This window comes from Furipterus horrens, unplaced genomic scaffold (genome assembly GCF_987537825.1).
Source record: "Furipterus horrens unplaced genomic scaffold, mFurHor1.1.pri manual_scaffold_11, whole genome shotgun sequence".
Lineage (NCBI taxonomy): Eukaryota > Metazoa > Chordata > Mammalia > Chiroptera > Furipteridae > Furipterus > Furipterus horrens.
In genome coordinates, this window is record NW_028327181.1 from 62,924,761 (window position 1) to 62,952,551 (window position 27,791).

General features: G+C 36.5%; 2 protein-coding genes across 3 annotated transcripts in view; one reads left to right on the forward strand and one right to left on the reverse strand.

Moving 5' to 3' along the window:
- The window catches only part of NF1 (neurofibromin 1), a 211,097-nt gene that overhangs the window by 164,020 nt on the left and 19,286 nt on the right, over nt 1–27,791 (forward strand). For both annotated transcript variants that reach the window (XM_090257326.1, XM_090257327.1), the window contains 15 exons: nt 8,078–8,510; nt 9,101–9,441; nt 11,768–11,970; nt 14,879–15,072; nt 15,982–16,122; nt 16,274–16,553; nt 17,226–17,440; nt 17,651–17,712; nt 17,847–17,961; nt 18,494–18,595; nt 20,499–20,639; nt 23,213–23,339; nt 25,005–25,136; nt 26,089–26,224; nt 27,532–27,689. In XM_090257326.1, the coding sequence (XP_090113452.1) occupies nt 8,078–8,510; nt 9,101–9,441; nt 11,768–11,970; nt 14,879–15,072; nt 15,982–16,122; nt 16,274–16,553; nt 17,226–17,440; nt 17,651–17,712; nt 17,847–17,961; nt 18,494–18,595; nt 20,499–20,639; nt 23,213–23,339; nt 25,005–25,136; nt 26,089–26,224; nt 27,532–27,689 (2,780 nt within the window). The remainder of the gene's footprint in view (nt 1–8,077; nt 8,511–9,100; nt 9,442–11,767; nt 11,971–14,878; nt 15,073–15,981; nt 16,123–16,273; nt 16,554–17,225; nt 17,441–17,650; nt 17,713–17,846; nt 17,962–18,493; nt 18,596–20,498; nt 20,640–23,212; nt 23,340–25,004; nt 25,137–26,088; nt 26,225–27,531; nt 27,690–27,791) is intronic.
- Nucleotides 541–5,418, reverse strand: EVI2A (ecotropic viral integration site 2A). Its single transcript, XM_090291415.1, has 2 exons — nt 5,215–5,418; nt 541–2,456 (listed from the first exon to the last, which is right to left on the reverse strand). Exon 2 carries the CDS (start codon nt 2,445–2,447, stop codon nt 1,749–1,751), a length of 699 nt encoding a protein of 232 aa, XP_090147541.1. The 5' UTR covers nt 2,448–2,456; nt 5,215–5,418; the 3' UTR covers nt 541–1,748.

The window sequence follows — 27,791 nt, forward strand, 5'->3', positions numbered from 1 at the left end:
TTAATTTCCTCCAAATATTTACATATGATACTTTATTCAAGAAGTGCTTCCTATTATTATTGTTTATTCCAGTATACAATCTCAGATTTTTCATTTGCACAAAACAGGAGCTCTGCCCAGTTTCATTTCCAGTCCGATCCCTTTTACCTCTCCACAGATATAGCCTCCTTTCTGTCACCGTGCTTGGCCTCAGCGTTCTCTTTCTTTCCTTTTTACTTTGTTGACATTTAGATATGTCTAGAATAATATGGGCATGATTTATTATTTAGGGAATGAATTTTTTGACGAATGGTAATAAATTGATAATAAAATTAATGCTCTGTGTTTTCTGTTTTCTTTTCATTTTAAGATGTAACCTAGATTTTTGGAGATATGGAACTTATAAAAAGTGAATTTGATGACAAGAAGCAGTATCACCTATAGGCAGTCATGCAAAAATCGCCAGTGCCTAGGGCTCACTCCGTTCTGAGTCCGGAGAGGGCGGGAATGAGGCTTCGGCGAGTTTTAAACCTGCGTCAGGTGACCCTGACATATCACTGGGAGACCTATTTAAAATATTTTCTTAAATGGATAGCATATTACCCATAATAAATGCTTAATAAGGAATATGATTTTTAAAATGTGGCCTGGTGTTTAATTAGGATGCTCTATGTCAGTTTCAGTAAATAGTTGGAAGGTCTCCCAAACCAATTTCTGTAATATATTTAATTGAAGATAGAAGTCTTGACTTAAATGTAAGTCATTATTCTACTTGAACCTAGTTTGTTAAAGGGTTAAACATTTACCTGAAGTATCCTGTTTTCCAAATTAGAACACACACACACACTTTTCCTTTGCTCATATCCCTTTGATGGTTAAAAAAAAGAAAAGAAATTGGTCATGTATTAGGCGACTTGGCATCCTTGAAGTTCAGAAATTAATCAACTTTTGGATATTTGCTATAAATAATCCAAAGAGCAATATTTATAGAATAGAGGTATGTTACACTTAAACAATAAGATGAGCTTTGCACTGGCACTTAGTCTTCCATTGTGGCTATAAATCTCATCTGTGTCAGTCATGCTCTGTTTCTTACTTGTCTTTGCCTGTGTTCCATCAGATAATAGTGAATATACGTAGTCGGTTTTATTCTAAAAGGTCTTAATTTATTATACAAAATTAAAAGTTTTAATTAAATATTTATAGTAGAACACTTTGTGTCATATGTAAAGGTGAAAACATCTAGCACAAAATTAGCTGTGTTGATATGAGCTGGAATGGATTTTGTCACTTTCAGCGAAGAAGGTACCATTAAACTATGCAGTTCAACTCTATGCATTAGGAATTTGACTTCTGTTAGATGTTAAAGCATATATTTGCCTCTAAGGGCACGCTAAAACTCTTCAAAGTTTACTTATATTCAGACAAAGATCATTGAACTATTGCTGAACAAAAGTATTTAATTGTCCCCTTCTACCTCTGTTAGTCAGTTCCTTCAGCTAAACTTTAAAAACGTGCCTAAATTTTTTGTTGTTTTGTTATTTGCTTTTTAAAATATTCAGTGTCAGAACAAAAGTGCACAACTTAAGTAATTAAGTAAGCGGGCATGCTTCTCCCATTTTCCCTGCTTAAGTCTAAATTGCAAGGCCTGCGATGTCAAATTTTAGACCATCAGACCGCCATGTTGGCATGAAATATCAAACTGTCTTTGTTTTTACTCCATAAAGTTTCTCGTTGTTACTTTGCATTTTTCTTCACTAAAGCACCTGCTAGTTAGTGAGTTTTTCAGTTCCTCCGTCATTGTTTCTTTCCCTTGTGGCCGTGAGCACTCCAGTAGATTGCATCATTAGGTTGGGCCCTGTGAGCTGTTTTGCTCTTTTCCAGGTGTCTGATTCAGCAGGCCACAGACCACTGCTTGCCAGAAAATCGCCGTTGCTTCTAGGCTGACGCTTGCCTGCTTGTTTTGATCGTCTCAGAGATGAGACTTTATTTGCCAGAACCACTGTTGATAGGAATAGGAGGGTACAGATAAGAAAAAGCACTGCAATTATAATTAAGCAAACTAGCACAGCCATTTTGTTGTTGTTTTCCTCACAGACGTCTTTTTTGAAAACTTCACTCTGACTTTTGCTTGTGCTCAGTAATGTTGGAGAACTCTTCCTAGGAACTGAAGTATAAAGCTCCAGCTCAGATTTAGGAGTTGAAGATACGATGTGAGATGATGTTGCTCTTTCAGGCATGGTTGTAGAATGACCTTTTTTATCTACTTTAGGAGTTGTAGAGTTTGCGTTAATGTTTTGATTTTGGTTTCTGCCTGTCTTATTTTGAATATCTGGATCCCAGACAGTAGTATTGTTAGCCCACAGATGGGTATAGTTTGCTTTTGTTCCAGGAGACAAAGAAAAAACTGTCGTCATCAGAAAGGCAAGATGTAGGTAATGTCCTGTGTGTTTCATGTCTGTGAACATTCTGGTGATCTGTTGGGATAGAAATATAATTTGTCAATTTGTGAAAGAATAATGGTTTCAGGTTTTGGTAATGGTAGTTAAAAGATGGCAGCTGATGTGTTATAAGTAAGCTGCAGGCTCATGCCTAACATTACAATCCTGTTTGAATTCCTTCTCCATCAAATTTTTTGTTTGGCTACATAAAAACAGTTTAATTCTGTTGTTCTTTTAAATGCTGGAAGTTAACATTATAGGTAACTATTAATTATTGTAGACTGAATACCATGGTTTTATACAGTTTTGTCCCTCTTACGCATGCTAGACTTCAGCTTTGAGTCACATACTTCTGCTTTTACTTTTTGGATTGTCTCCGCTGCCCATTTAAGGATCTTTTTTTGCAGAAACTCTCCACCTTCTAATAGATGTGTCATCAGTCTTTGTAGTAAAGGAGAAATGTGGCCTTGAGCATTTTGTTTCATGTATGAAAATAAAATGGAAGTAGCTTTTTTTTTCTAGTCAGAAAAGGGGAAGTGTGGTAGCAACCAAAAGAAAATGAACTTAAACAGGAATTCAAGGGTTTTTTTTTCCTTCTTGGGTATTTATCTTGTAAAGCTGGTGCTTCGAAATATTTACTTATTATTTGGGAAAGCAATTTTACAATGTTGGTTCTGTCTTTTTACCTCTATATGCCCTAACTTAATCTGGCTTTCTGAAAGCAAAGGCCAAAGGCATGCCAGTTTTATCAACCTAAAAATCTGGCATTACAAAGAAAAAGAGGCAGAATTCTTCTGAGTAATCTTAAAAGTTCAACCAAAGCTACTGACCTTTTTATATCATTTATGCCTAGCATTTTTTTCTGTGAATATATTTTTTTAAATCCTTATCCAAGGATATGTTTGTGGATTTTAAAGAGAGAGGAAGGAGGAGAGAGAGAAAGAAACATCAATTGGTTGCCTCCTCTATGCACCCTGTGACCAGGAATCGAACCTGGGTGTGTGCCCTGACAGGGAATCAAACCCGCAACCTTTTGGTGTATGGGATAATGATCTAACCACCTGAGCCACTCAGCCAGGGCTCTATGAATATTTTGACATAATTTTTTTTTAAATTATACAAACAAAATAGAGACCGACTGATAGAGAGCAGGCTGACAGCTGGGGAGGGGGCTGGGAAGAAAACAAAGAGAAAGAACTCATGGACACAGATAACACTGTGGTGACTGAGGGGTGGAGGGGGTTGGGTGGAGGTAGAAGAGGGTATGGGGAGATAAAGGGTGATGGAAAAAAATGGGATTAAGTTGAAAGAAAGATGATAGATAGATAGATAGATAGATAGAAAGAAAGATGATAGATAGATAGATAGATAGATAGATAGATAGATAGATAGACAGATAGATAGATAGATAAAACAATAATATAGAAAGAAATAGGGCATCAGAATCATGGGGTTTTAGACTGAAGTGGAAGTCAAGGCAGGTGGTAAGCATCTCAACATATAAATGAAAAAGCTGACTTTCAGTTTTGGCTCTGAGCTCCCTGGAAGCCAGTACAAAAGGGGACAGATCTGTTCCTAATCCTCATTATCCACCATAATATTGAAGATTTGAATAGAGCTAGTATGTCTGTTCAGGTACTGATAAACCAGAAAGATTTGCCCCCATTATTGAGCTATTTCTTTTATTATAATATTCTTGTTTGTTGGAACTACTTTTATAAGACTGTTTTATTGGTAGCATTTATTTGAGGGAGCTAGAAGAAAAAAAACTAGGTTATTTTCCTTTTTTTAATACAGATTTTGATTCTTTAGGTCTAGGAGGGACCTGAGATTCATCTTTTCTGACTCACTCCCAAGCAACATAAGATGCTTCTGTTACTCATGCTTTTATGAGTTCTGAGGTTTTATAAGAAATATTTTATTAAAAAACAAAATATAATAAATGATCCTAACTGGAAATTAACCTCTGAAATAATATATCCTATTAATAGTAGGGAGGAAAAACCTTTGTTATATGTTCTAGAGTAAAGATTACTTTTTGGATTATGAAAGATATGGTACACTGACTTCTATATAATAGTGTTTAGCTTCAATTTTTAAGTTGACAATAAATCTTTGGCTACTGTATGATTTTTTTCAGAGAAATACTTTAAATTGGGCTAGCAAGTAATTTCTATTCTTTTATGCTAGACTGGCCTTCTGCATGGATGCTAAAATAATTTAAAGTGGGTTATTCTTGTCACTTTAGTTCATTAACAAAAGCAGTATACATCAACTATTCGTGCACATTTTAACAGTGCATACCACGGGGTAGATAATAGGCCCGCTGTTGATTGTCTGCAGCCAGATGTACTGTCATCCCCAAATAAACAAACCCTTAACAAAATGGGAATAGAGGACTGTCTTTACATCCCTAATTTATGCCGTGGAGGCTAGGTTATGTTATCAAGTTTTCTTTTTTTTTAAGGTCTGGTCATTTTTAATAAAATTTATAATGCTAAGCATTAGTAATAAATTTATTTTTTAAAACTTTTACTCATAACCAAACTTTCCAATTTGCTGTAGAGTTTAAACTCAGATCCTTCCTAATCCTATTTTAAAACTGTGTTGATGGTACCATTTCTAGCTTAAATTTTACCTAATAGGACAGGAAAAAACAGCATACAGTTTCACTCACTTATGATTCTGCTTTGTTAGTAAGATTCTTAGGTACTATTTGAAGCACTTCCTCAAACCCTTATCTATACAAAGTTATAAGTGAAAAGGCATAAGAAAAGCCGTATATATTACCTACCTTACAAAATGGTTGGTCAAAATCTGATTATAACCTTATTTTAATAAGCCACTTCTTTTCTCGTCTGGAGGCACAGCTTCCAAGTAACTTAAAGCAGAACAGACTTGGAGAAATACGAACGTTAAAGTAAATCTGCAGTAGGAAAGGACATGTACTGCTAGCTTTCCACTTTCGAACCAAACCACAGATGACACATTTCCTTTTCACTGCAACTAAAGCACATGTCACAAGGGGAAAAAAAAAAACCAAAATCTCCAACTTGTCTAGTTGTCCTCTGACATGATAGGAGGCTTTGTAGGCAAATCCCCGCCTCCAGGGCAGGGAGGGCGTTCCGCTTCATGTCTTTTGACCTTAAACTAATTATGTATGCCTGGTATAGGCTTTTGGATGATCTATTAGTATCAGTCAAAAGAAGATGAAATGTCATTTTCCTTGCAGCACTAAAATCATCTCTAAAAATGTTATTTGTATGCCACAGACTGATTTGATAACATGAGTTTGGAGACCTGGGGTTTTGGTCAAATAATAGAAGCGTAAACCCACATCTCAAGTTGTGGAACTGCAGTGATTTGGGAAAGTACACAGTAAATTTAGATTATATAGGACATAAAATGCTTTTGTGTGGATTAGTGTGTTCTCTCTCTGTCTCATTCTCCTGTTCCCTCCCGCCTCCCTCCCCGATTTGAATGTCCTTCCATCACCTCATACCCAGTGTATCTAAAATGGACCTCATTTTTCTCTGAAAAGTGGCTGCTGCTCATGATTTCTTTCTTTTTGTTCACGATAGCAGCATTCTTTGTAATCTCAGAGGTTTGGTATACAGCAAGTCCTGTTAATTCAAGTTTTTTTTACAGACCCAGTCAGACCTAAAATAATGTTGATCTTTTATATTCTTGGATCAGTTTCTTAGTACAGTTTTGTGCTACGTGACAGACTGCATATATGATGGTGGTCTCTATGGAGCTGATAAATTTCTTTCGCCTAGTAGCCATGGTAACATAATAGCACAACACAGTACTCACGTGTTTGTGGCGGTGCTAGTATAAACAAACACAGCACTGCCAGTCATATAAAAGTACAGCTTTTACAATTACAGTCTTAGCTCTTCCATCTAGGTTTGTGATAGTGCACTCTGATGTCTGCACAAAGATCAAAGCATCTAACGATGCATTGCCCAGAACATATCCCTACATCTTTTAAGTGGCGCATGGCTGTATTTGGGATCCTTATTAGGCCATACCTAGACTGCTACAATATCTTCTTTACTAGTCATTACTCCTTTGTATATCTTGTATATGTTACTTCCTTTAATCATATCACCCCTTTCTTTCAAAACAATGAAGTTGAATAACTGCTTAACACCTATAGCAATGATTCAGAAATGTTCGTACACATAGACGAGAAGATTATTTAAAAACATTGAAAATTGCTGGGCCCCACTGTATAGATTTATATGTTCTAGTAGGTCTGGTCTAGGACCAGGGCACTGCAGTTTTATCACAGGACACATTTGGAGGAATACTGAGCTCCTAGGAGAACGCCTGAGCCCCTTGCTGAACAGTGTTGGTCCCTTCATAATTTAAGTACTATGTGTTTTTCCAGCTTTATCTCTTAAAACTTCTCTTTGTGAATCATCCATTCTAGCTAAAGTAGCTGACTGTTGCTTCAACACACCTAACTACCTATTCCTTTTCCTCTTTACCTCTCTCCGTGAGGCCTGCCAATCCCTCTTCTTGCTGAGTTTGAAATTCCTCCGATCCACTTCAGCCAGCGTGTCTTCTAAGTGCTTTGCACTAGTGCCTCCCTCTTCGGAACTTAACAGAATTTTTCTCTGCAGTTCCTTTGATAAGTGATCACGTACTACCCGCCTGTCTTTTCGTGGATCTTGAAATTTTCTTTTATTTTAAAATCATTTAACTTCGTATTTTTATATTATTTCCTCCCAACAAAGCTAAAAACGAAGCCGAGGTTGTAGTAGTGCTATCAGAATGATCAATTAAGAACATTGGGCCAAAGTTCACATAGGTAGTTTTGATTGAAATTCTAGTGCTGTGTTTTTCAGGGCTTTCTGTTGGTCCTCACCTTGGCTGCTCACATTGTTTTGTGTTATTTTTAGTATAAATAACATATGACCTCAGATGGCTGGATTAATCAAAATCGAAGCTTACTGGCTCATACACCTGAATAGTTCAGGGATAAATTTGATCCCAGGAGAGGCTTTAACTAAGACTCAGATGAAATGGCCAGCGCCCCGATTTCTTACTGCTCGGTATCTTCAGTTTTTAGGCACACTCTCCTCATGTCTCAGGGTCTGAGCTAACAACTCCCATGGCTGTCTTCCCTTGTCTATGAGCATCAGGAAAGAAAATGTCTCAGTTCCCACCAGTGTAAACTACAGTCTCTGAATTGGGCCTCTTTGGCTCTGGTTGTCCTAGTTTGAGTCCTATGATCGTTACTGAATCATTCCCTCTGGCCAAGGCAGGATGGATGAATTCACGAAAGCCGTTCGGCTCCAGGTTGGTCATTCCCACCCAAACCGTTCACCTGCGAAGTTCGGTGGGCCTGGAGACAGCTACCCAGCGTCCTTCCTTGCGGGTTGACTGTGCTGGACAAGGTGGTTGTTACTGTCATTGCTCTTAAGTTTTTGAGTTGAAGATTCATCTCTTCTGTTTTACTTCAGCCTTCTCAATGTTTAAAGGACAGCTGGATTTTTGAAAATGATTTAGGCTTTGTATAATTGTTTTGTATTATTGTTAGTTTTCTCTAGAAAACTAATCAGAAAATAAATGATTAGTAGCACCTATGTATCTATCCAGAACTCTTGTAACAAACTGTGTCCTTTTTTTTCGGTCATCTTCCTTAGGTTCAAAACTGGTCAAATCAACGGTGATTTGCTAATATACCACGTCTTGCTGACTTTAAAGCCGTATTATGCGAAGCCATATGAAATTGTAGTGGACCTTACCCATACTGGGCCTAGCAATCGCTTTAAAACGGACTTCCTCTCTAAGTGGTTTGTTGTTTTTCCTGGCTTTGCTTATGACAATGTCTCTGCAGTTTATATCTATAACTGTAACTCCTGGGTCAGGGAGTATACCAAGTATCACGAGCGGCTGCTGACAGGCCTCAAAGGCAGCAAAAGGCTCATTTTCATCGACTGTCCTGGGAAACTGGCTGAGCACATAGAGCACGAACAACAGAAACTGCCCGCTGCCACCTTGGCTTTGGAAGAGGACCTGAAGGTATTCCACAATGCTCTCAGGCTAGCTCACAAAGACACCAAGGTTTCCATTAAAGTAAGTTTCACTCTGTGTCAGGCTCATTGCCTTTCCTGACTAACCAGACTGTGTACTGGCCTTCCTAAGTGTGCCTGTGGTGGTGTGTCCGGAGGGAGAAAAACTGACCTTTCTTTCTGTCTTCCTGGAGGTCCTGTGCAGGATAGGAGACGTAATTGTATTCTAGGTTGGCTTGGAGGCAAGAGAGTGTTGGAGAGAGGGCAGTTTGCTATTTGGCAGTCAAATGGCAGGAATGGGTAGGAAGTGGAAATTATCTAGTGCGAATTCTGATTTTTTTTTTACATGCTTTTTGCAGAGTGAGAAACATGAACCTTCAGTATAAAATCAATAATTGTCTATAGGGTTCTCAACCCTTTTAAAAACAAAATTAATTTTTTCCTGATGTTTTTAATCTCTTTTAAGAGCATTAATCACAATAATTATTGAACCCATTTGAATATATAATGGTGGTAACTCTTCCTTAAGTGGCAAACAGTATTTTGGTTGGTTGGTCGGTCGGTTGGTCAGTTGGTTGGTTTTGGTGCCTCTTACAATTCAGCATAATGGAATTGAGTTCTTCTTCATTCCACCCTCTCACCACCACTTTCCAGGTTGGTTCTACTGCTGTTCAGGTGACCTCAGCAGAGCGAACGAAAGTCCTGGGGCAGTCAGTCTTTCTAAATGATATCTATTATGCTTCGGAAATTGAAGAAATCTGCCTAGTGGACGAGAACCAGTTCACCTTAACCATCGCAAACCAGGGCACACCGCTCACCTTCATGCACCAGGAGTGTGACGCCATTGTCCAGTCTATCATTCACATCCGGACGCGCTGGGAGCTGTCGCAGCCCGACTCCATCCCCCAGCACACCAAGATTCGGCCAAAAGATGTCCCTGGGACTCTGCTCAATATCGCATTGCTTAATTTAGGCAGTTCAGACCCGAGTTTACGGTAAGTTTTTTAAAAATTCACTTCAACTTCATTCAGGGTTTGTTGCCTTTAAAATGAGACCACTTAATAAGCTTTTAAAGCAGCCTCTCTACCCTAATACTGTAAATTGGAAGGTACGTTATGTTGGTTAACCACCGTGACCTCATCAGGTTGTGGGATATTCACATGGACTGGAGAATTCAGAATAGGGTGAGTCACACTAAACCAGTACATAGTCTTTGTCCAGGAAACTTTCATCTGAAATGCACAGCGTAGCAGTTTTTGGGTTTTTTTCCAAAAAATTTAAGTCTAGTCTTAAATTAAGTTTCCCCTCCTCAGAATATTCTGATTAAGTTTTCCCATGTTCAAAAGTATATCACTATTAAGCTTCCTCACAGTGAAGTGAGATTATCTTTGTTTTACAAGAAAGGCTTAGTGTTCAATTAACTCAAACAACATTATTGCATACTTTCCATCTATGTGCCTTGAACAAAATTCTTGAAAGGAATCTTAAGATAACTATAGATGTCATCTGAGCAGAAGTAGTTGGGTCTGTTTAGGCTTAACGATCGGAACACAAGTCAGGGAAGGGCGTGGTCTGTGGAGTCGGTAGATTTGGTTGAAATCTGGGTTTGTTGTGTATGACTTTAGGTAAAGTACTGAAGTTCTCTGAGTTCAGGTTTCTCTATTTTTTAAAAAAGGTAACAATGCCATCCTCATATACTTACAAATGTCTAGTAAATAGTATGTGTTGTAGTATAGCACTTAGCAGATAGTTTTTGCTCGGTAAATATTATTTCTTCCCAGCTTCCCTACTCCTCCCCACCCCTCATGTGTCTCTGTACTCTTTCCCACTTTTCCCCCTCTCCATTTCATGTTAGATTTTTTTTTCCCTCCCAGGTACCTTGAAACCGTCAAGATTTTTACATACATAAGTTCTTAGCTTCAGAAAAAATTTCCCTAGGATATAATGTTAGTACAGGTTTTATAAGTGGACCTTTTAGGATTTCAGATCTTTCTTATTTAAGAGGAAAAAAAAGAAATCAAAATTTCTTCACCTGGATGGGTCTCATGGGGTACATTAACTCTCAGAAATTATACACAAAATTTTGTGTATTTTTTACTTTTATTATCTCAGCGGAATCTTGACAACTACCCCAAGTTGAGGAACCCTAGTTCTTTATAGCTGTTGAAATACAGAGTCAATGTCAAAATAGTATAACTCAGAATTCCTAGGAGTTAGTAAGAGATACATAAACTTAGAAATGATAATCTTAATATTCTCATCTTAGGACAATGGAGCTATATTTATGCCCTTAAGTTCTAATTCAAAGTTTCTTATTGAAGAATGTTAACAATCTTCTAAAAATTATTAGCTTGATAAACCTATATTCTTCTTTTGTGAAATAAAGCAAGCTGACAGCTGCTTTTTGCTGAAGTATGTCATGCCAGAGAAAAAGCCTTTTGGTAGACGTAAATTGTAGTGGCTTTTCCTCCCTATGTGTCTATTGCTAAACAAATTAGCATGATGGAAGTTTGAGGTAAGAAAGACCTGAAATTATTGATGAGTCAAACCATTTGTTTTGTTCTATAGGGGAGAAAATTTAAAATTAAAAAATGGAATCTGAGTTTTTTAGCTGGCTCCTAAATTGTTTAAATATATTTTCAGACATTTTATAAGGGAATTTTTGGTTCTAATAGAATCAGGATATAAGCATATTAGGTTTTGTTTGTTTGTTTTTAGTAGTTATGTGGAAGGAGTTCAATGACAGGAGAATAGAAGGGAACTTAATTATGTTAAAAAAATTTTTGACCACCAGTTTGTAGTATAACTTATAGGACACCCAGGAAGAAATTCAGTACACACCGATGAACGGTTTTAACATTTTAGTTTGATGAGGGGCCATCTCACGTCTCTTGTTATGATCCCCGTTATACTCAGATCTAGCAGGAGGAGGTACCACAATTAGAGTTTCAGCTTCGTTGAATATATAATATGCCTGTACTTACCCCCCACCCCACCCCACCCCCCATTGATCAAATTTAGGACCACAAACCACTCATCTTTTATGTCCCAGTGAAATGTCTCTTAGGGAGGCCTTAACTCACCTGTCTTAGGAGCCTCAAAGTGCCCTTCTGGTTATGTCACAACTCTTCCTCAAAAAATCCCTAAATGATCAAGGGGTATTTTGGTTTTACCATAGAATCATAACAACTCTAATTGATCGTAAATTTAAAAATAGTTGGTTATGCTTTCTAATAGAGTCTAAGTTGTATGTTATGAAAAAATTTTGTAATTATAAGAAAAAATAAGTTTTAAAACAACTTCATTTGTGTTTTCTCCTAGGTCAGCTGCCTATAATCTTCTGTGTGCCTTAACTTGTACCTTTAATTTAAAAATCGAGGGCCAGCTACTAGAGACATCAGGTTTATGTATCCCTGCCAACAACACCCTCTTTATTGTCTCTATTAGTAAGACACTGGCAGCCAATGAGCCACACCTCACCTTAGAATTTTTGGAAGAGTGTATTTCTGGATTTAGCAAATCTAGTAAGTAATGATAATTTTCTTTAACATGTTAACAGTGATTCTAAGAAAATTCAAAGAAAACCCTTTCATTTCAGAATTTACCAGTGAAATCTCTGATTTTACTTCTTGTACCTCTTCTGATTTTTCGTCTGTGGCACTCTGTAACTAAAGTAGCTCTGAAGGAACTTTCTGGCTTACCACATTGAGAAATCTAAAATTCTGGCAATAAAAACAAGGTGGCAAGGTTTGGATACCTTACATGTCCCTGGACCACTCACAAAGTATTTTTCTCACCACATTTCAGTTTAATTAGCTTTGGCATTTCTCTTCTTCGCGGATTATTCCAAATGCGTAAAGTATCCACATTTTCTCCTTGATTTTAGGGAAATACTTTCTCTTCTCTCCAGACTGACTTTGAGCTGTGATTTTATTGTTTATGTACAGTTCCTGGAGGGTGCAGTGGCACATAACACAGGGTCCAGAGTCACCTCCTGACTTGGCTTCAGTCAGCCTCGGGAACTTCACACCTGCCCCTTACATTTGTCTGTCTTCACACCTTGCTGCCATGTAAACGTCGCTCTTTTCTCCGTTTCCTGGCATTTTCTTCCCTTTCTCTCCCCATAACACATAAAGCCTGTTCTTCTGTATTTTTCTTGATTTTTCTGTATTAGATAATTGAAAGCTTTGACAATTCATCAAGATCAGGTCACTATATATTTTACATAATAATGAATGTAGGAATATAACCCTAAAAAATGTGTAAGACTGTTTTTTGAGAAATATTAATATATAAAGAGATTTGAGTGAGCAGGAATACTATGCTCCTGAATGAATAATTCTTCCCAGGTTATTACAAATTCAGTGCAATCCAGTCAGAATTCTATGAGACTTGAAGATTAAGAATGAGGTAGAATTTTAAACGATTACAACTTTCATGTGAAGGTACAAGAATAGTGGAGCAAATATTGAAAGGAAACTGAGAGAGACTTGCTATTACAGATATCTGAACACATTATAGAAGGGTACAATAATTAAAACGAGTGCTTAAGAATCAACAATTGGATCAGTTTAAGAGACAGATTGATAAAGAAGCTTCACAATCTAATGGGAAAGATTAAATTATTTAAGAAGTGAGATTGAGAAATGAATTAAGTTGGGTCTTCATCTTCACCACAAGCCACAAAATGTCAAAATGTGGCCTAAATATATGTAGGAATTAAATACAAAATCTGGAACCATTAAAAAAAAGAGGAAGAATACTATTTAATTGCTTTGTGGATAAGAATTTATGAAGCAAAAATAGGATGGAAACAGTGAGCAGATTTGACTTCAAAGCATCTCTATTTCAAAAAATAGAAAAAGATAAATTTAAAAACTAGAAAATACGATTGTAGCAAATATGAGAAAAGATTAATATATTAATCATGAAGAGTTCTTATAGATTAATAAGAAAAAGGGATCAACAGCAACATGCAGATTGTGCTAAAAAAGAATTTTATGTATTAAGTTCACTAATAAAATCAAAGACATGTAAACTGACAAAAATAGTAACATAACTTTCAGCTATCAGATTGGCAAAGAGTTTTTAAAAACATCAATGCTGATGGTCTGTGGAGTTGTAAATGGGCAATTTTTCTAGAAAGCAGTTTGGACATGTATATCAAAATCCTTAAGGTCCTTTTAGTCTCATAATTCTATTTTAGAATGTATTCTAAGGAATTAATGTTCAGATGTTTATCATAGCATTATTTTTATTTAGGTTCTTTAAAATGAGGTATATCTTACCAGTAAAGTGTCCAGATCTTAAGTGAGCAGCTTGATAAATTTTAACTTGGGAATACATCACAAAACCATCTCCCAGACCAAGATACAGAACATTTGCAGCACCCAGAAGGCTCCTGTCAGTACTTTCCTCTCATCAAGAGTAACCAGTGTTATGACTTCTATTGCCATAGGCTTATTTTGCCTACTTTGAAATTCACATAACATTTATAATAGCAAAAAAATTAGAACAGTCTAAAAGTCAAACAATAAAGAACTGATTAAATTGTTGGATCTCCAAGTGATGGAATAATATGAAGCCATAAAAAATGTTTTTAGAACAGAATTTCAATTTGAGAAAATGAAAAAATTCTGGAGGTAGATGGTGGTGATGGTTATACAACATCGTTAATGTACTTAATGCAACTGAATTGTGTACGCTTAAAAATGGTAAATTTTATGTTGTACATGTTTATCATAAAAATGGGGGCTTCTAGGTGAAGTATATAAGGGAATTTCTGTACTATATTTATATCTTTTCATAAGTCTGAAGTTATTTCAAAATTAAAAAAAATGTTTTTGGAGAAATTTTAGTCTCAGTATAATGTTTAGCGAAAAAATATTCAGAGCATACTGCATATATAGCCTAATCCTAATTTTGTGAAGCAGTTGGGGTGGGTTATATGTGTGTACACACACACATAAATGTACACGATCTCTACATAGACTGGAAAGCCTGAGGAGAGTTGAGGTGATAAACCAATATAGTAACATTGGTTTTATTTTAGGGGTGATGCTTTCCTTTTACCAAACTTTCCATGATGACTATATATTTTTTTTACAATTAGAATAAAACAAGATTTTTTTTTTTAACTAGAAGAGAAATGGTTAAAAGGGGAAAAGTGAGAAAACTGTTCAAAATTGGCTTCCTGACTTTTAAAATTATTTGTATAAGGCTTGCTCTCTTTCTTCACCCCTGTCTTCAGTAATGTATTTGCCAAACCTCTTTTCTTTAGGCCTGATTCTAGGTAATACTCTTTACTTTTTACCTTCCCCTCTCCCAATCCTTTATTTTAAAGTAGTTTTAAATAATTAAAATAATGTTACTTAAAATAATTTTTGATGTAATTTTCATTTACCATCTATGCTAATAGCGTATTTTCCCCAGGTATTGAATTGAAACACCTCTGTTTGGAATACATGACTCCATGGCTGTCGAATCTAGTCCGTTTCTGTAAGCACAATGATGATGCTAAACGCCAAAGAGTTACTGCTATTCTGGATAAGCTGATAACAATGACCATAAATGAGAAGCAGATGTACCCATCTATTCAAGCAAAAATATGGGGGAGCCTTGGACAGGTATTGAGTTTGCTTAAACATTTACCTAGTCCCTCCTTTACGCAACTATTTTCCTGGTACCCACTTTATGCAAAGCAGTGTGCTAGGCACTAGAAATACAGCTGTAGGAAAGACAGTCCCTTCTATAAAAAAGCATACAGACACTCACCTAATTCTTGATCTGGTTCAAAATTATAAATGTCTAATGCATATCTCAGAGCTAAAGAAAAACTAGTTATTGTAGCACTCTTGTCCATGGCATAATTATAGAATTTAACTATAGAAATCTGATGTCAATTCTAGTAAATAGTGCTTTAAATGTACTCTGGTAGCTTACGTGCCATGGGTGTCAGTATCTGTTTCTTGATGATGTTATTAGGGACACCTGCTTTCATTTATAGTTCTGGCATAAAAACAATGATATTAAAATATAGAGTATCCTGTAACATTTTATTTTTTCATCTGTCAATAAGTATGCATATCATTTCTTTATCACTTAAGGAAGCAATACGCTTACTCAAACAGTGCTGCGAATCCTCCAGATAATTTGAAGTGACCTTGGAGCCAGTCCTGTAGCCCTACAAAACATCTCAGTACTTGATGTCATTTCCTATATTTGAAAATAATTTTATTTTATATTGATCATATGTTGTCTTAGAAGAGAACAGAGATGTTTTGCAAGTAAATAAAATTAATATAGAGATTTAAAAGTTTTGAATTTCAGTTTCTTAATCTCTGAAGGAATATCTTCATCCTTTTCTGGATATTGTATAATAAATTGTATTTACTGACAGGACTCTAAATAAAACCTAGTATTATGGAGGCCTCTGGTAAAAGAATTTTCATGCTGGGGCTGCTCCTTGAAGTATTTTTAAAGTAAAAATTAAGTCAGTTGAGTGGCTAAACCATTGTTTTTTCCTCTTCTGCTAGATTACAGATCTCCTTGATGTTGTACTAGACAGTTTCATCAAAACCAGCGCAACAGGGGGCTTGGGATCAATAAAAGCCGAGGTGATGGCAGACACTGCTGTAGCTCTGGCTTCTGGAAATGTGAAATTGGTCTCAAGCAAGGTAATCACTTTTCCTTTGCTCTCTGGACTGTGGCGTAACGTAGCCCTTCTTACCATCAGGAGATTGTTAGTTTCTAACTAGTTAAACTGAAAGTTTTCGATGATAAAACTTTTTTTAGCCCCCAGGTTTTCAAAATTCTGCTTCCTTGCAGGTTATTGGAAGGATGTGCAAAATAATTGACAAGACATGCTTATCTCCAACTCCTACTTTAGAACAACACCTTATGTGGGATGATATCGCTATTCTAGCACGCTACATGCTGATGCTGTCCTTCAACAACTCCCTGGATGTGGCAGCTCACCTCCCCTACCTCTTCCATGTGGTGACTTTCTTAGTGGCCACGGGGCCACTCTCCCTTAGAGCTTCCACACACGGATTGGTCATTAATATCATTCACTCTCTGTGCACTTGTTCACAGCTGCATTTTAGTGGTAAGTTCCAGGACCGTAATTTGTGTTTCACCAGTTCCTGTCTCCACTTTACATCATCTGATTGTCATAGATTATCTTACTGTTCATTATGTTGCCCTAATACACAGCTGCTAATTCAAAAATAACAAATGACTTCCGTGCCTTATCAAGCTATAGCAAGGACTTTCTGTGCTTATTTGTCATGTAGACTCTTGTACTTGCCACACAAGCTAAAGACTAAGCACTAATTGACAGTTTTGCATTGCTGGCATAGATTTGTAAATTAAATGGCGCTAAAGCAATGATCATTAAGATAATGTATTTAGCCCTGGCTGGTGTGGCTCAGTGGATTGGGCGCCGGCCTGCGAACCAAAGCGTCGCCAGTTCGATTCCCAGTCAGGTCACATGCCTGGGTTGCGGGCCGGGCCCCCAGTTGGGGGCGCACAAGAGGCAACCGCACATTGATGTTTCTCTCCTTCTCTTTCTCCCTCCCTTCCTCTCTTTCTAAAAATAAATAAATAAAATTCTTTAAAAAAAAGAAAATAATGTATCTAGAGGGTTGGTTTAAGGAGCAGGGTTATGTAATTTTGACATGATACTCAGATTTTCTAAATTTGAAATGAAACATGGCACTTTAGAATTTAAAAAATTAATATATTTAAAGTCTTTTCTTGTTTCTTTTTCCTTTTACAGAAGAGACCAAGCAAGTTTTGAGACTCAGTTTGACAGAGTTCTCATTACCCAAATTTTACTTGCTGTTTGGCATCAGCAAGGTCAAGTCAGCTGCTGTCATTGCCTTCCGCTCCAGTTACCGGGACCGGTCATTCTCGCCCGGCTCCTACGAGAGGGAGACTTTCGCTCTGACATCCTTGGAAACAGTCACAGAGGCTTTGCTGGAGATCATGGAGGTAGATAAGCAAAAACGATGAGGAACTAAGGTCATTTTTTTTAAAATTCCACTAATACTATATAGAAGAAATATTCTGTTTTGCACTTCCATGGAACATGTTTATTGGTAACATATATTACTTATTTAATGGCATTATCATAAATATTACTTAAGTGTTTCTGAAAACATTTTATGTACATAAATATATTCAGAGTATACTTTCTTTTAGGCATGTATGAGAGATATCCCAACATGCAAATGGCTGGACCAGTGGACAGAACTAGCTCAAAGGTATGTCCTAAGTTAATATAAGTTATAAACATATGTATATTGTTGAAAAGATAGATAATGTTGAATAATCAATATTTTAATTATTATATATAAACATAAAAGTCTTCATAAGCTTTTTGGATCTTTAATTGCAGATTTGCGTTTCAATATAATCCATCCCTTCAACCAAGAGCTCTTGTTGTCTTTGGCTGCATTAGCAAACGAGTGTCTCATGGGCAGATAAAGCAGATCATCCGTATTCTTAGCAAGGTACCTTTCCCTTCTCCCTCTTCCCCAGTATTTGTGGTTCCCAAGTTGTAAAGCAAATCTTGCATTTTTCTAAAGGACATTAAATTGGAACTTAGTAAGATGTGTTGTATGTTGCTTATTGAACCTTAAAACAATGGGTTTTGATTATTTTCTTCATTGTAATTCTTTGAGCTGAAGAAACCTTCTCCAAAAAAGATGTCTTAAAAAGAAATATTATTTCTTTTGCTAAGAAGGTACTCCTATTATTTTATTAGTTTTCAAAGACTTTATATGGTAAAACTACAGTGTTACATAAAATTATCTAATTTGTAATAACTATTATAATACCTGACTTATATTAAAATATAATTTAGAAATATTAGAAAATAAAAACCAAATTGCATTGAACTAGCTACCAAGATCACCATAGCATTGGAAATACTTTTGTCACCTCTTAATTAAGAAATTGTTCCTGAACTGATTCTGAGATTTGGTTTTGGAGTTAATGTTTTATTTCAATGAAAGTAAAATAAAGAATTTTTTCCCCTAAAAGGCACTTGAGAGTTGCTTAAAAGGACCTGATACTTACAACAGTCAAGTTCTGATAGAAGCTACAGTAATAGCACTAACCAAATTACAACCACTTCTTAACAAGGTAATTACTGTATAGAAAATGAGTACATTTATTTTGGGTACTAATGTTAAATCTTATTTTCTTTCAAAGAGTTCAGAAAATAGATGGATTGGGAAGACGTTATAAAGAAAAAGTTATAGTTAAAGTAGGTATTTGAAACGCTGGCTTTAGAGGAAGAATAAGTATGGAGAATATGTTCTCAGTGCTTATTGTTTTGCCTCATTGGTGCTAAAAGAAAACTAGGTATATATTCTTAATTCTTTTATCCAGTAAGTATTAATAGAGCATCTGCTCTGTGCCAAGTACTGTTTAGGTGCTAGAGATACAGTACTGAATAAAGCCAGTCAAGTTCCCTGTCCTCATGGAACTTACATTCTGGGGACAGTGTGGGAGTGTGGAGCAGATAGATAATAAGCAAAGTAAGTAAAATACATAGTATGTTAGTTCATGATTATTATTGTGGAGGAATGTAAAGCTGAGTGAAGTATACCTGGTCATCAAAAGAATTTGGGTTCTGCCCTGGCTGGTGTGACTGTGGATTTAGTGCCGGCCTGCACACCGAAAGGTTGCCAGTTCAATTCCCGGGCAGGGCACCGCCTGGGTTGCAGGCCAGTTTCCTAGTTGGGGGCATACAGAGACACATCGATGTTTTTCTCCCTCCCTTCCCTTCTCTCTAAAAATAAATAAATACAATTCTTTTTTTAAAAGAATTTGGGTTCTAAGTGAAGATGATATGTAAAAGGAATAAAATGTTGCGGTCACTGTTTTAGGGTGGTCTGAGCTCATCTCAGCTTTGTGACCTCAAGCAGATCATTTAACATATCTGGCCATCATGTTTCCACGTTGATAAAGTGAGTAAACTAGAATAATGATGGCACAGTATTATCTTTCAGCTCTAAGGCTGTAGAATATTGTGACTTGAGTACGAAGATATGCTACACTTGGAAGAGATTACAGAAAAATAAATGCTTGTATTTTTCTGTTATTGAATTATATAAGCATTCTAGTCCTGAATTGTATAAAACGGTTCTCATCTTCATCTTGCAACTAAAAGTGAGGCTCAAAAGGGCTAACTAACTTGTGCAAAGGCACATACCTAATGAAAGAACCATGATTCTAATCTAAGGCTGTGTGTGTATTTTCTCAAATACCACAGTGCTAAATAAGGATTCCCCAAAATAAATATTTTTTAATTCTGAGCAGCAAGAGATTCTTAGTGCTGGTAAGACTGACAAGAAAAGTTGAAAGGGTGGAGTCTGAGTGAAAGTTAGAGATCGATAGGAGTTTGTGTAGAGAAAAGGAGTCTAGCAACAAGATTGTACAAGAGTGCTGGGTCCGTGGGGGGATGGTGTGTAGGCCATTCTAGTTGTTACGGAGAAACTGTTCAGGAGACTCGTGACGGGGAAGGTTGTGAAGATTGGATAGAACAAATCTGACATTCAGTATTCTTCGGAAAGGAGTTTGGAAATGTACCCACAGGTTTGCAAGCGTACAGGTAATATGACAAAAGCAGGACTTGGAAGAGTCATTTTGGAGTAGTGTGCAGAGTGGGTTAGAATAGGGAGAGACTGCAGGCACAAAAGAACCCACATTTAGAATAAAGAAGGTTGGCATGGAATAGTGTAGTTAACCACAAGCAGATGCAAAAGAGACTAGTTTGGAAGAATTAACAAAACGTGGTGACTGGATTTGGAACCAAAGTATGGGAAGAAATCAAAGGAGATACTGAAGTTCTCAGCCTGGCTAACAAATGTCTGGTTATACACATAGAATAGATGAAGAGCTTACCCATATATTCACTGTCCCCAAAATAAAAAACACGCATAATTTGGGGAGTAACATGCTTTGTTTTATACTGCGATGTACTTTGAGCACGACTGTTTTGTGGTTCATCTTACTCACCGGAACGTGTTCCCTTGGCCAGGACTCGCCTTTGCACAAAGCCCTCTTTTGGGTAGCGGTGGCCGTGCTGCAGCTCGACGAGGTCAACTTGTACTCAGCAGGCACCGCGCTTCTTGAACAAAACCTGCACACCTTAGACAGTCTCCGGGTATTCAATGACAAGGTAAGCAAGCTTTCTGGTGGGATTCTTAGACGATGTACATTTAGAACCCCTCCCTTCTATTGTTGTTGTTATTATTATTATCCTTCTAAAATCAGAAGCAGTCCCTAACTTAAATACAAATTTCTGTAATGCAACTTGTGAGTATAGTTCCTTATCAGCTCATTAAAAATATTTAAAGTTTATTGCCTACTTCCTGTATAAAAATAACAGAAAACAGAACTCGCTCAACACTAAGTAAAAGAGGGATAAATAATACTGAGTAGTAATAATAGCTACCATACCAGACCCTGTGCATTATTTCTAATTTTTATAACCCTAAGGTAAAGATTAGCGATCTCCACCACCCTCCATTTCATATATAAATAACTAATCTAAAAATAAGCTTATTTTGCCCTGACCAGAGTGGCTCAGTTGGTTGGGTGTCATCCTGCAAAGCAAAAGGTTGCCAGTTCAGTTCCCAGTCAGGGCACATGCCTAGGTTGGGGTTCAGTCCCCAGTTGGGGCATGTACAAGAGACAAGCAATCAAGGTTTCTTTCCCTCTCTTTCTCCCTCCCTCCCCCTCTCTCTAAAAATAAATAAAAATCTTTAATAACTAAATAAAAATATGCTTATTTTTATTGAAAATGATACCTAATGAAAAACTAGGTATAATTAGAAGATAAAGATTAAGAGGTTGGAGTGTCTAAAGAAAACGTGGGTACTTAATTGTACTAGTTTTCTTCGTTTTGCCTAATCCCACTTTAAAACATACCATCACATACCCTCTTAACATTTATCACCCTTGATTGAGGTTAGATGTTGATTCATAGAGTATAGAGGAGGAAGTCTAACGGTAAGAAATTATGTTGCTTTTGTCTTTGGAGAAAAATGGGAAGAGTCTAGGAGAAAAGAGGAACTTTTTTAAAAGATGGATATGTGTGTATAACAAGAGAATTGCTTGAAGTGAAATTAACAGAGCTACGGATACAGAGAAACGAGAGAGGACAGGAGCATGGGTTTAAGTGGGAAGATACCTGGTCTTAAAGATGATTTGTTCACTCTACCAGATGTAGTGTAGACCACAATAGCTGGAGTGCTTAAGTGTGGAAACACAGTTTTAGAGGTGGACCTTCAAGTTTATCGGGTAGTCCTCCAGTTCACAAAACAGAAAAGAACAAAGAATGTTAAGTAAGTAACGGGTCTGTGTTGGTACATCTGACTGGGGACTATAGCCCCTGTTTCCTAATTCTCATTGCTCTTTTCTGGGGCTGACTTAGGACAAGGGTGGTCAGAGTGATGGCTAGCTATTGGTTATTCGTATGTTAAGAACATTTGCAAATGAAGTGTTTGTCTTTCAGGAATATCTGCATCTGCCTTGGCATTTTCATTGCCAGAACAGCTCAATAGCAGGAGCTAATATTGACTCCAGTGCCCTAGAATACCAGGAATCAGAGTTAATAAAGTTTGCTAAGGGTCACCAGGATGTTAGATGCATAAGTTCTGAGCATCTAATGTGTAACACAGTGATTGTAGTTGATAACACCATGTTATATAATTGAAATTTGCTGAAAGAGTAGAACTTAAATGTCTTAAATGTTCTCTCCAAGAAGGGGGCACGGTGGTGAACATGTGAGGTGATGCGTGTGTTCAGTGCTGCTCGAAACATCTCACTACAGATATTTTATATGCTTATGCTTTTGTTTAAGATGGAAATCTAGACAGATCTGAGCACGACCCTAAACACCTTTGGTTGTTTGCTTTCAAAAATCTTTATGCAGGAAGTAACCACTGCGGTACTTTAAAAATTAAAAATAAAAATGCAAGTTCCTGGGGCTTCACCATCTCTCATGATTCAGGGATGGGACCCAGTACTTCCCACCGTTAAACAAGCATCCTCAGTGACTTTAAAGCAGATATTCCTGGAACCACACTTTAGGAAACACTATTAAAATCTTAATTATCCTGGGAAAGTTGCATAACATTTTGAAGTTTCATTTTCCTCATTTTCCCACACTAGAATGTAAAGTCCACCAGGGTGAGTACTTTTTATCTGTTTAGTTATGTGCAGAACCTAGAACTATGCCTGGCACATCAAAACCACACAATAAGTCTTTGATAAGTAAAAAAATGAATAAATGCATAAATCTGTAAAAGGGCGCTAATAATCTTACTACATAGGATTGCTTTAAGGTTTCAATATAATAAGCATCTGACATTATTGTATACTGTAGGCACTCAGGAAATATGAACTCGCTTCATTCTCATGAATTTTTTGTCGCCATGGTACACAAAAAGACCACACAATGGTAGTCTTGTTTAAAGCAACGATAATTATAATTTTTTAAAAGTCATCAGGATGTAAATTAAGTCATTTATTTTGCGTTTCATCTTTCATTTATATGATTGCCTTTCTTGCACTAATTAATTTGTAGTACCTTGACTGTTCTTCTGTGGTTTTCAATAGTCATCTGAAAATGATTTCTCTCAACTTGAAAGGATTACTTACCTTGTCATAGCTATTGAACCAGTAAGTGGTCCTCGAAGGAAGGTTCCTTTTTCAATCTGTCAGCCATCTCACGATTGTCTTTCATAGAGCCCAGAGGAAGTGTTTATGGCAATCCGGAATCCCCTGGAGTGGCACTGCAAGCAAATGGATCATTTTGTTGGACTCAATTTCAACTCTAACTTTAACTTCGCACTGGTTGGACACCTCTTAAAAGGTAGAGGGCTTGTGTCAGAGTATTTTTATGAAATGGTATCAAGAATCCAGAAGTACTTAGAGTAATTGATTGCTTGAAATAATTTGGCTCATGTTTCTTATTGTAAATGCAAATTTTATCTACTTTATTGAATTATGTTTTGTTTACTATATATTTTAATAGAGTCTAATGTCCACATCAAATAATCAGATTTCCTTTAAAAAGTAAGAGTCGATTTTTATAAAATTCCTAAGTATTAAACCTTAATAGCTATATTATTAGTTAACCCTAATATATCTTTTTGATTATCAAACTAAGACAGACTGCAAATAAATATAATTTGAGTAACTTATGTTAGAAAATGTTATCTTAGTGATCTAATCACAGATTTTCTTAAACTTGTTTCTTACTTATTGTTAATCACTCTCAGTATTACATCACCTTTTCGTACTCCACCCTTGCCCCTCCAAATTTCTATCTTGCTTATAGATATGATCTTGAGCTATTCCTCAGAGCCTGCTCATTCACCCAGTAATCTGTCTTTATTCCCCACTGCCAACTTCATTGCATGGTAGCTTTGATTTATTAACACAGAACAGTCATGCCAGAGATGGCAGTTAACAAGAACGGCATATAATGGTGAGTCAGAGGCAAAAGCAGTGAAAAGAAAGGCCTGGAATAAAAAGCTGGCATGAACCAGTGGTCTTTAGCAGCATTGAATTTGGCCACAACAGAGACTCAAGGTAGAGTTTGAGTCCATAGTTTTATATCAATTTAAATTATTTTAGGCTTGAGGGAGGGATCATGGAAGATCCCTCAGTTTTTATCTAATATAATACATACACCTGCAATTATGAATGTATATACAGGGTGGGGAAAAAGTAGGTGTGTAGTTATGAGTACATGAAACAGAGTTTATTCCTGTATTATTATTTATTAATCATTGTATTGTTTTCCATATGAACAACTGTAAACCTGCTTTTGCCCCACCCTGTCTTTGATTTCACCACTGCAAAAAATATTGACAGTTAAAATCTTTAAGGTGAATAGGGATTGCTCAAAAGATACTACATTTACTAGAGGATATCAAGAAGAGGGATTGCAATGGGACTGATAAAGTGATTGCTTATTCTGTATTTCTAAAAGAATACCAGATATTTTCAGTATACAAACCCGTATTTTAAAATGAGTAGTGTCAGTGATTAAATGCTGTCTGAAAAATCAAGCTTACCCCTCTCATCAACTCTATTTTTAGGGCTCTGAGAACATATACTTTCTATGTCATTGGGATTTTTTCTTTAAGTAAAAAACAGAATTTTTAATCAATATAATCCTATTTTTCAAAGATATTTTAAAGTGAGCTTCATAGGTTTTTAAAAAAATCTCTGCTGCTTCAGGGAATGGAAGATGAAAACACCATCATCTTTTCTAATTTTCCTCTCCCTGAGGTACCTTAGAGTTTCAAGAAGCATTATTCTATTCTACACAGCTTGGTATTTAATCCTGTGTGTGATTAATTAACTACTCACAGCTGTATGTTTTGCCTTCCCAAATGACTATTCTTGAAAGGCAGGAGTTAACCCTTCTATCTCCTTTTCTTGCAGAGTTTCTAGTCACAGAATACGAACTCAACAAATACTTGTTGAAAGAAAGAAGTAATTTCTTGTTTGTTTTTATTTTTTGTAGGGTACAGACATCCTTCACCTGCCATTGTTGCAAGAACAGTCCGAATTTTGCATACGCTGCTAACCCTGGTTAACAAACATAGAAATTGTGACAAATTTGAGGTGAATACACAGAGCGTGGCTTATTTAGCAGGTAAAAAAACACCAAACAGAAAATTAATCTTACCTTATCTGTTATCCTTAAGGACTTCCAGAAAGATACAAACACCTATGGGCCCTTTAGCTGGTTGCTTAGCAGGGTGAAGAGTTCATAGTCCAGTCCTATGGTGGTAGTCAAAATTTTGAAAGTTCTGCCAAAACATTTTTTGTTATAAAAGAATTTGCATTAAAATCCGAAATGTGTTCCATTTGTCATCTTTGATTCAAGACATCATTTGGCTCCCAGCCATCTGTCATAAAGTCCGAACTCTTTGGCCTCGCAACCTGGGCCCTTAAGCAGCCCTCCCGATTCTGTCTTCTTTCTCTAAATGTAATAGGCCTCTCCAAATGCAGAGGCTATTTAAAGGCAATGTAGCTGCCATTTCCTAGAAGTGCCTTTCTTCCTCTTTAATATTCATTCCTGATTCCAGTTGTTATTTACCTAGAATGTTTGCTCCTCCCCACCGTTCCATTAGCCCTTCCTTATTTGCGCTTACCCGGTTTCTCTACTCAGGAATACTTAGCACCTGTGTATAATACAGTCCTTGGACAGCCATTGGATGGAAAGTGATGGTCCCCAGTTAGCCGACTTCAGTTCGTGGCACCTTTTTTGTTTGAATCACTTGACCTTGAGCGTATTATTTAACATCTCAGAGTATTTTTCCTTATCATAGTACTTGCTCTGCCTACTTTTTGTGTTTGTTGAGATCAGATGTACATTAGAAGACTTGAAATATAAGATGCTTATGAAGTTTCTTTGTATATTTCATGTTTATGTCTAGTCAGTCATCTGAAGCCGACTGTAAGTCCTCAGTGTTTGTTTTCTTAGACCTCACACTCCCTCAGGTGAACAGCTGTTGTGCTTTGCAGGAAGTTGTAGAAAGTGTGTCCTGTTTTAAGTCATCTGGTATCTTAACTTTTCTAATTTGCCTTCTTTTTCCTCTTAGCTTTACTTACAGTGTCTGAGGAGGTTCGAAGTCGCTGTAGCCTAAAACATAGAAAGTCTCTTCTTCTTACTGATATTTCAATGGAAAATGTTCCTATGGATACATATCCCATTCATCATGGTGACCCGAGCTATAGGTAAATGGACTTCTCCCACGATTACATAATTAGAATCAGATTTTAATTTAATATGCTAATGGAGTTATGCAGCAGAAAAATCCGGAAGGGACTAGCGAGATAATCTAGGAAGAGTGTGTAAATCAAAACTCATCTTATAAATGTACAGTATTTTATGTGGGTTAGGAGTAGGAGAATTATCCTTCTAATCTCATTGTGCTAATGTTAACATTAGTTGCCCCTTTTAAGCACAGACCAGTTGAATAATGAAAAGAGATGATCTTAAAAGAATTAGGTTACAGGAAAGGGCCTAGGAAAAAAACTAGCATGAAATATGAGCAACATCTCATTACTTAATGATAAAAAAACTAAGCTATATAGATTTATAGAAGAAACATGCAAGGCAACACATTTGTTGTATTTACTTATATCACATAAAGTTATTTATAAAAATGTTTATAACAGATTTAAATGATAATAAAGTCAGTCTTCTGGTATATGTGGTTTTGAGGTAATATAACTCTAATAAAGAAATGACATGAAAATGTCATCTGGGGATTTTTCTATATTTTCAATTAAACAAAAGTATCTTTAAGTTTTTAGGTAGTGTCGAACATTGGAAAGTAATGTATTTGTAGAGCTATGTCATTCACCTTATCAACATCCCACTTTTTGACTAAAATCCCCCAATAATTTCCAATTAAAATTTTAATAATGTATACAAAAGCTTCCAGGTGTACTTGGTTTTCAATAATCTTTTTTTAAAAATTGATTTGAGAGAAAGAAACATCAGTTTGTTGTTCCACTATCTATGCATTCACTGGTTGAGTCTTCTATGTGCCCTGACCAGGCATCGAACCTATAACCTTGGTGTTACAGAATGTCACTCTTGACCAAGAGAGCTACTTGGCCAAGGCCTCAAATAGTCTTATTCTTCAGTCATTCCTATGAGATATATCCTTTTTATTTTGGAAAGGAGAAAGTGAGTTTGTGTGTGATCCCCTGTCAAAATATAAATTAAGGTATATTTTCATGGTTTTTGAACTAAGGATACAATCACCTATTTAGATTTCATTTTCCCTGATTTAACGATCAATGTAGTACAATTTTATTGAGCATTCATTGAGTACCTACTGTGTATAAGATACCATGACAAGAGAGTGGATAACTTTCTGGATATACATTAAGAGTGTGTACCCTAAAGCCCTTTAATTCACAGTTTTAAAATTAACTGATTGCTGTCATAGGACAGCCAATTGGGAGGGGCAACCAATGGTTGTATTCCTCACCATGTTGATTAATTCTTCTCAATTGCTTAAATCTCTCAGGACACTGAAGGAGAATCAACCATGGTCCTCTCCCAAAGGTTCTGAAGGGTACCTTGCAGCTGCCTATCCAACCGTGGGCCAGACCAGTCCCCGAGCCAGGAAATCCATGAGCTTGGACATGGGGCAGCCTTCTCAGGCCAACACAAAGAAGTTGCTTGGTTAGTGTCTCTAAAATATGTAGAATTTTTTTAGAATTCCTTTTTTAAATGCTCAGATGCTTTTACTCTTGGAGAATTATTTGGAGCTGTTCAAGATGATCA

What these genes read in the sequence shown, in the direction of transcription:
- EVI2A (XM_090291415.1), bottom strand. Translation starts at nt 2,447, where the DNA reads ATGTTCACAGACATGAAACACACAGGACATTACCTACATCTTGCCTTT.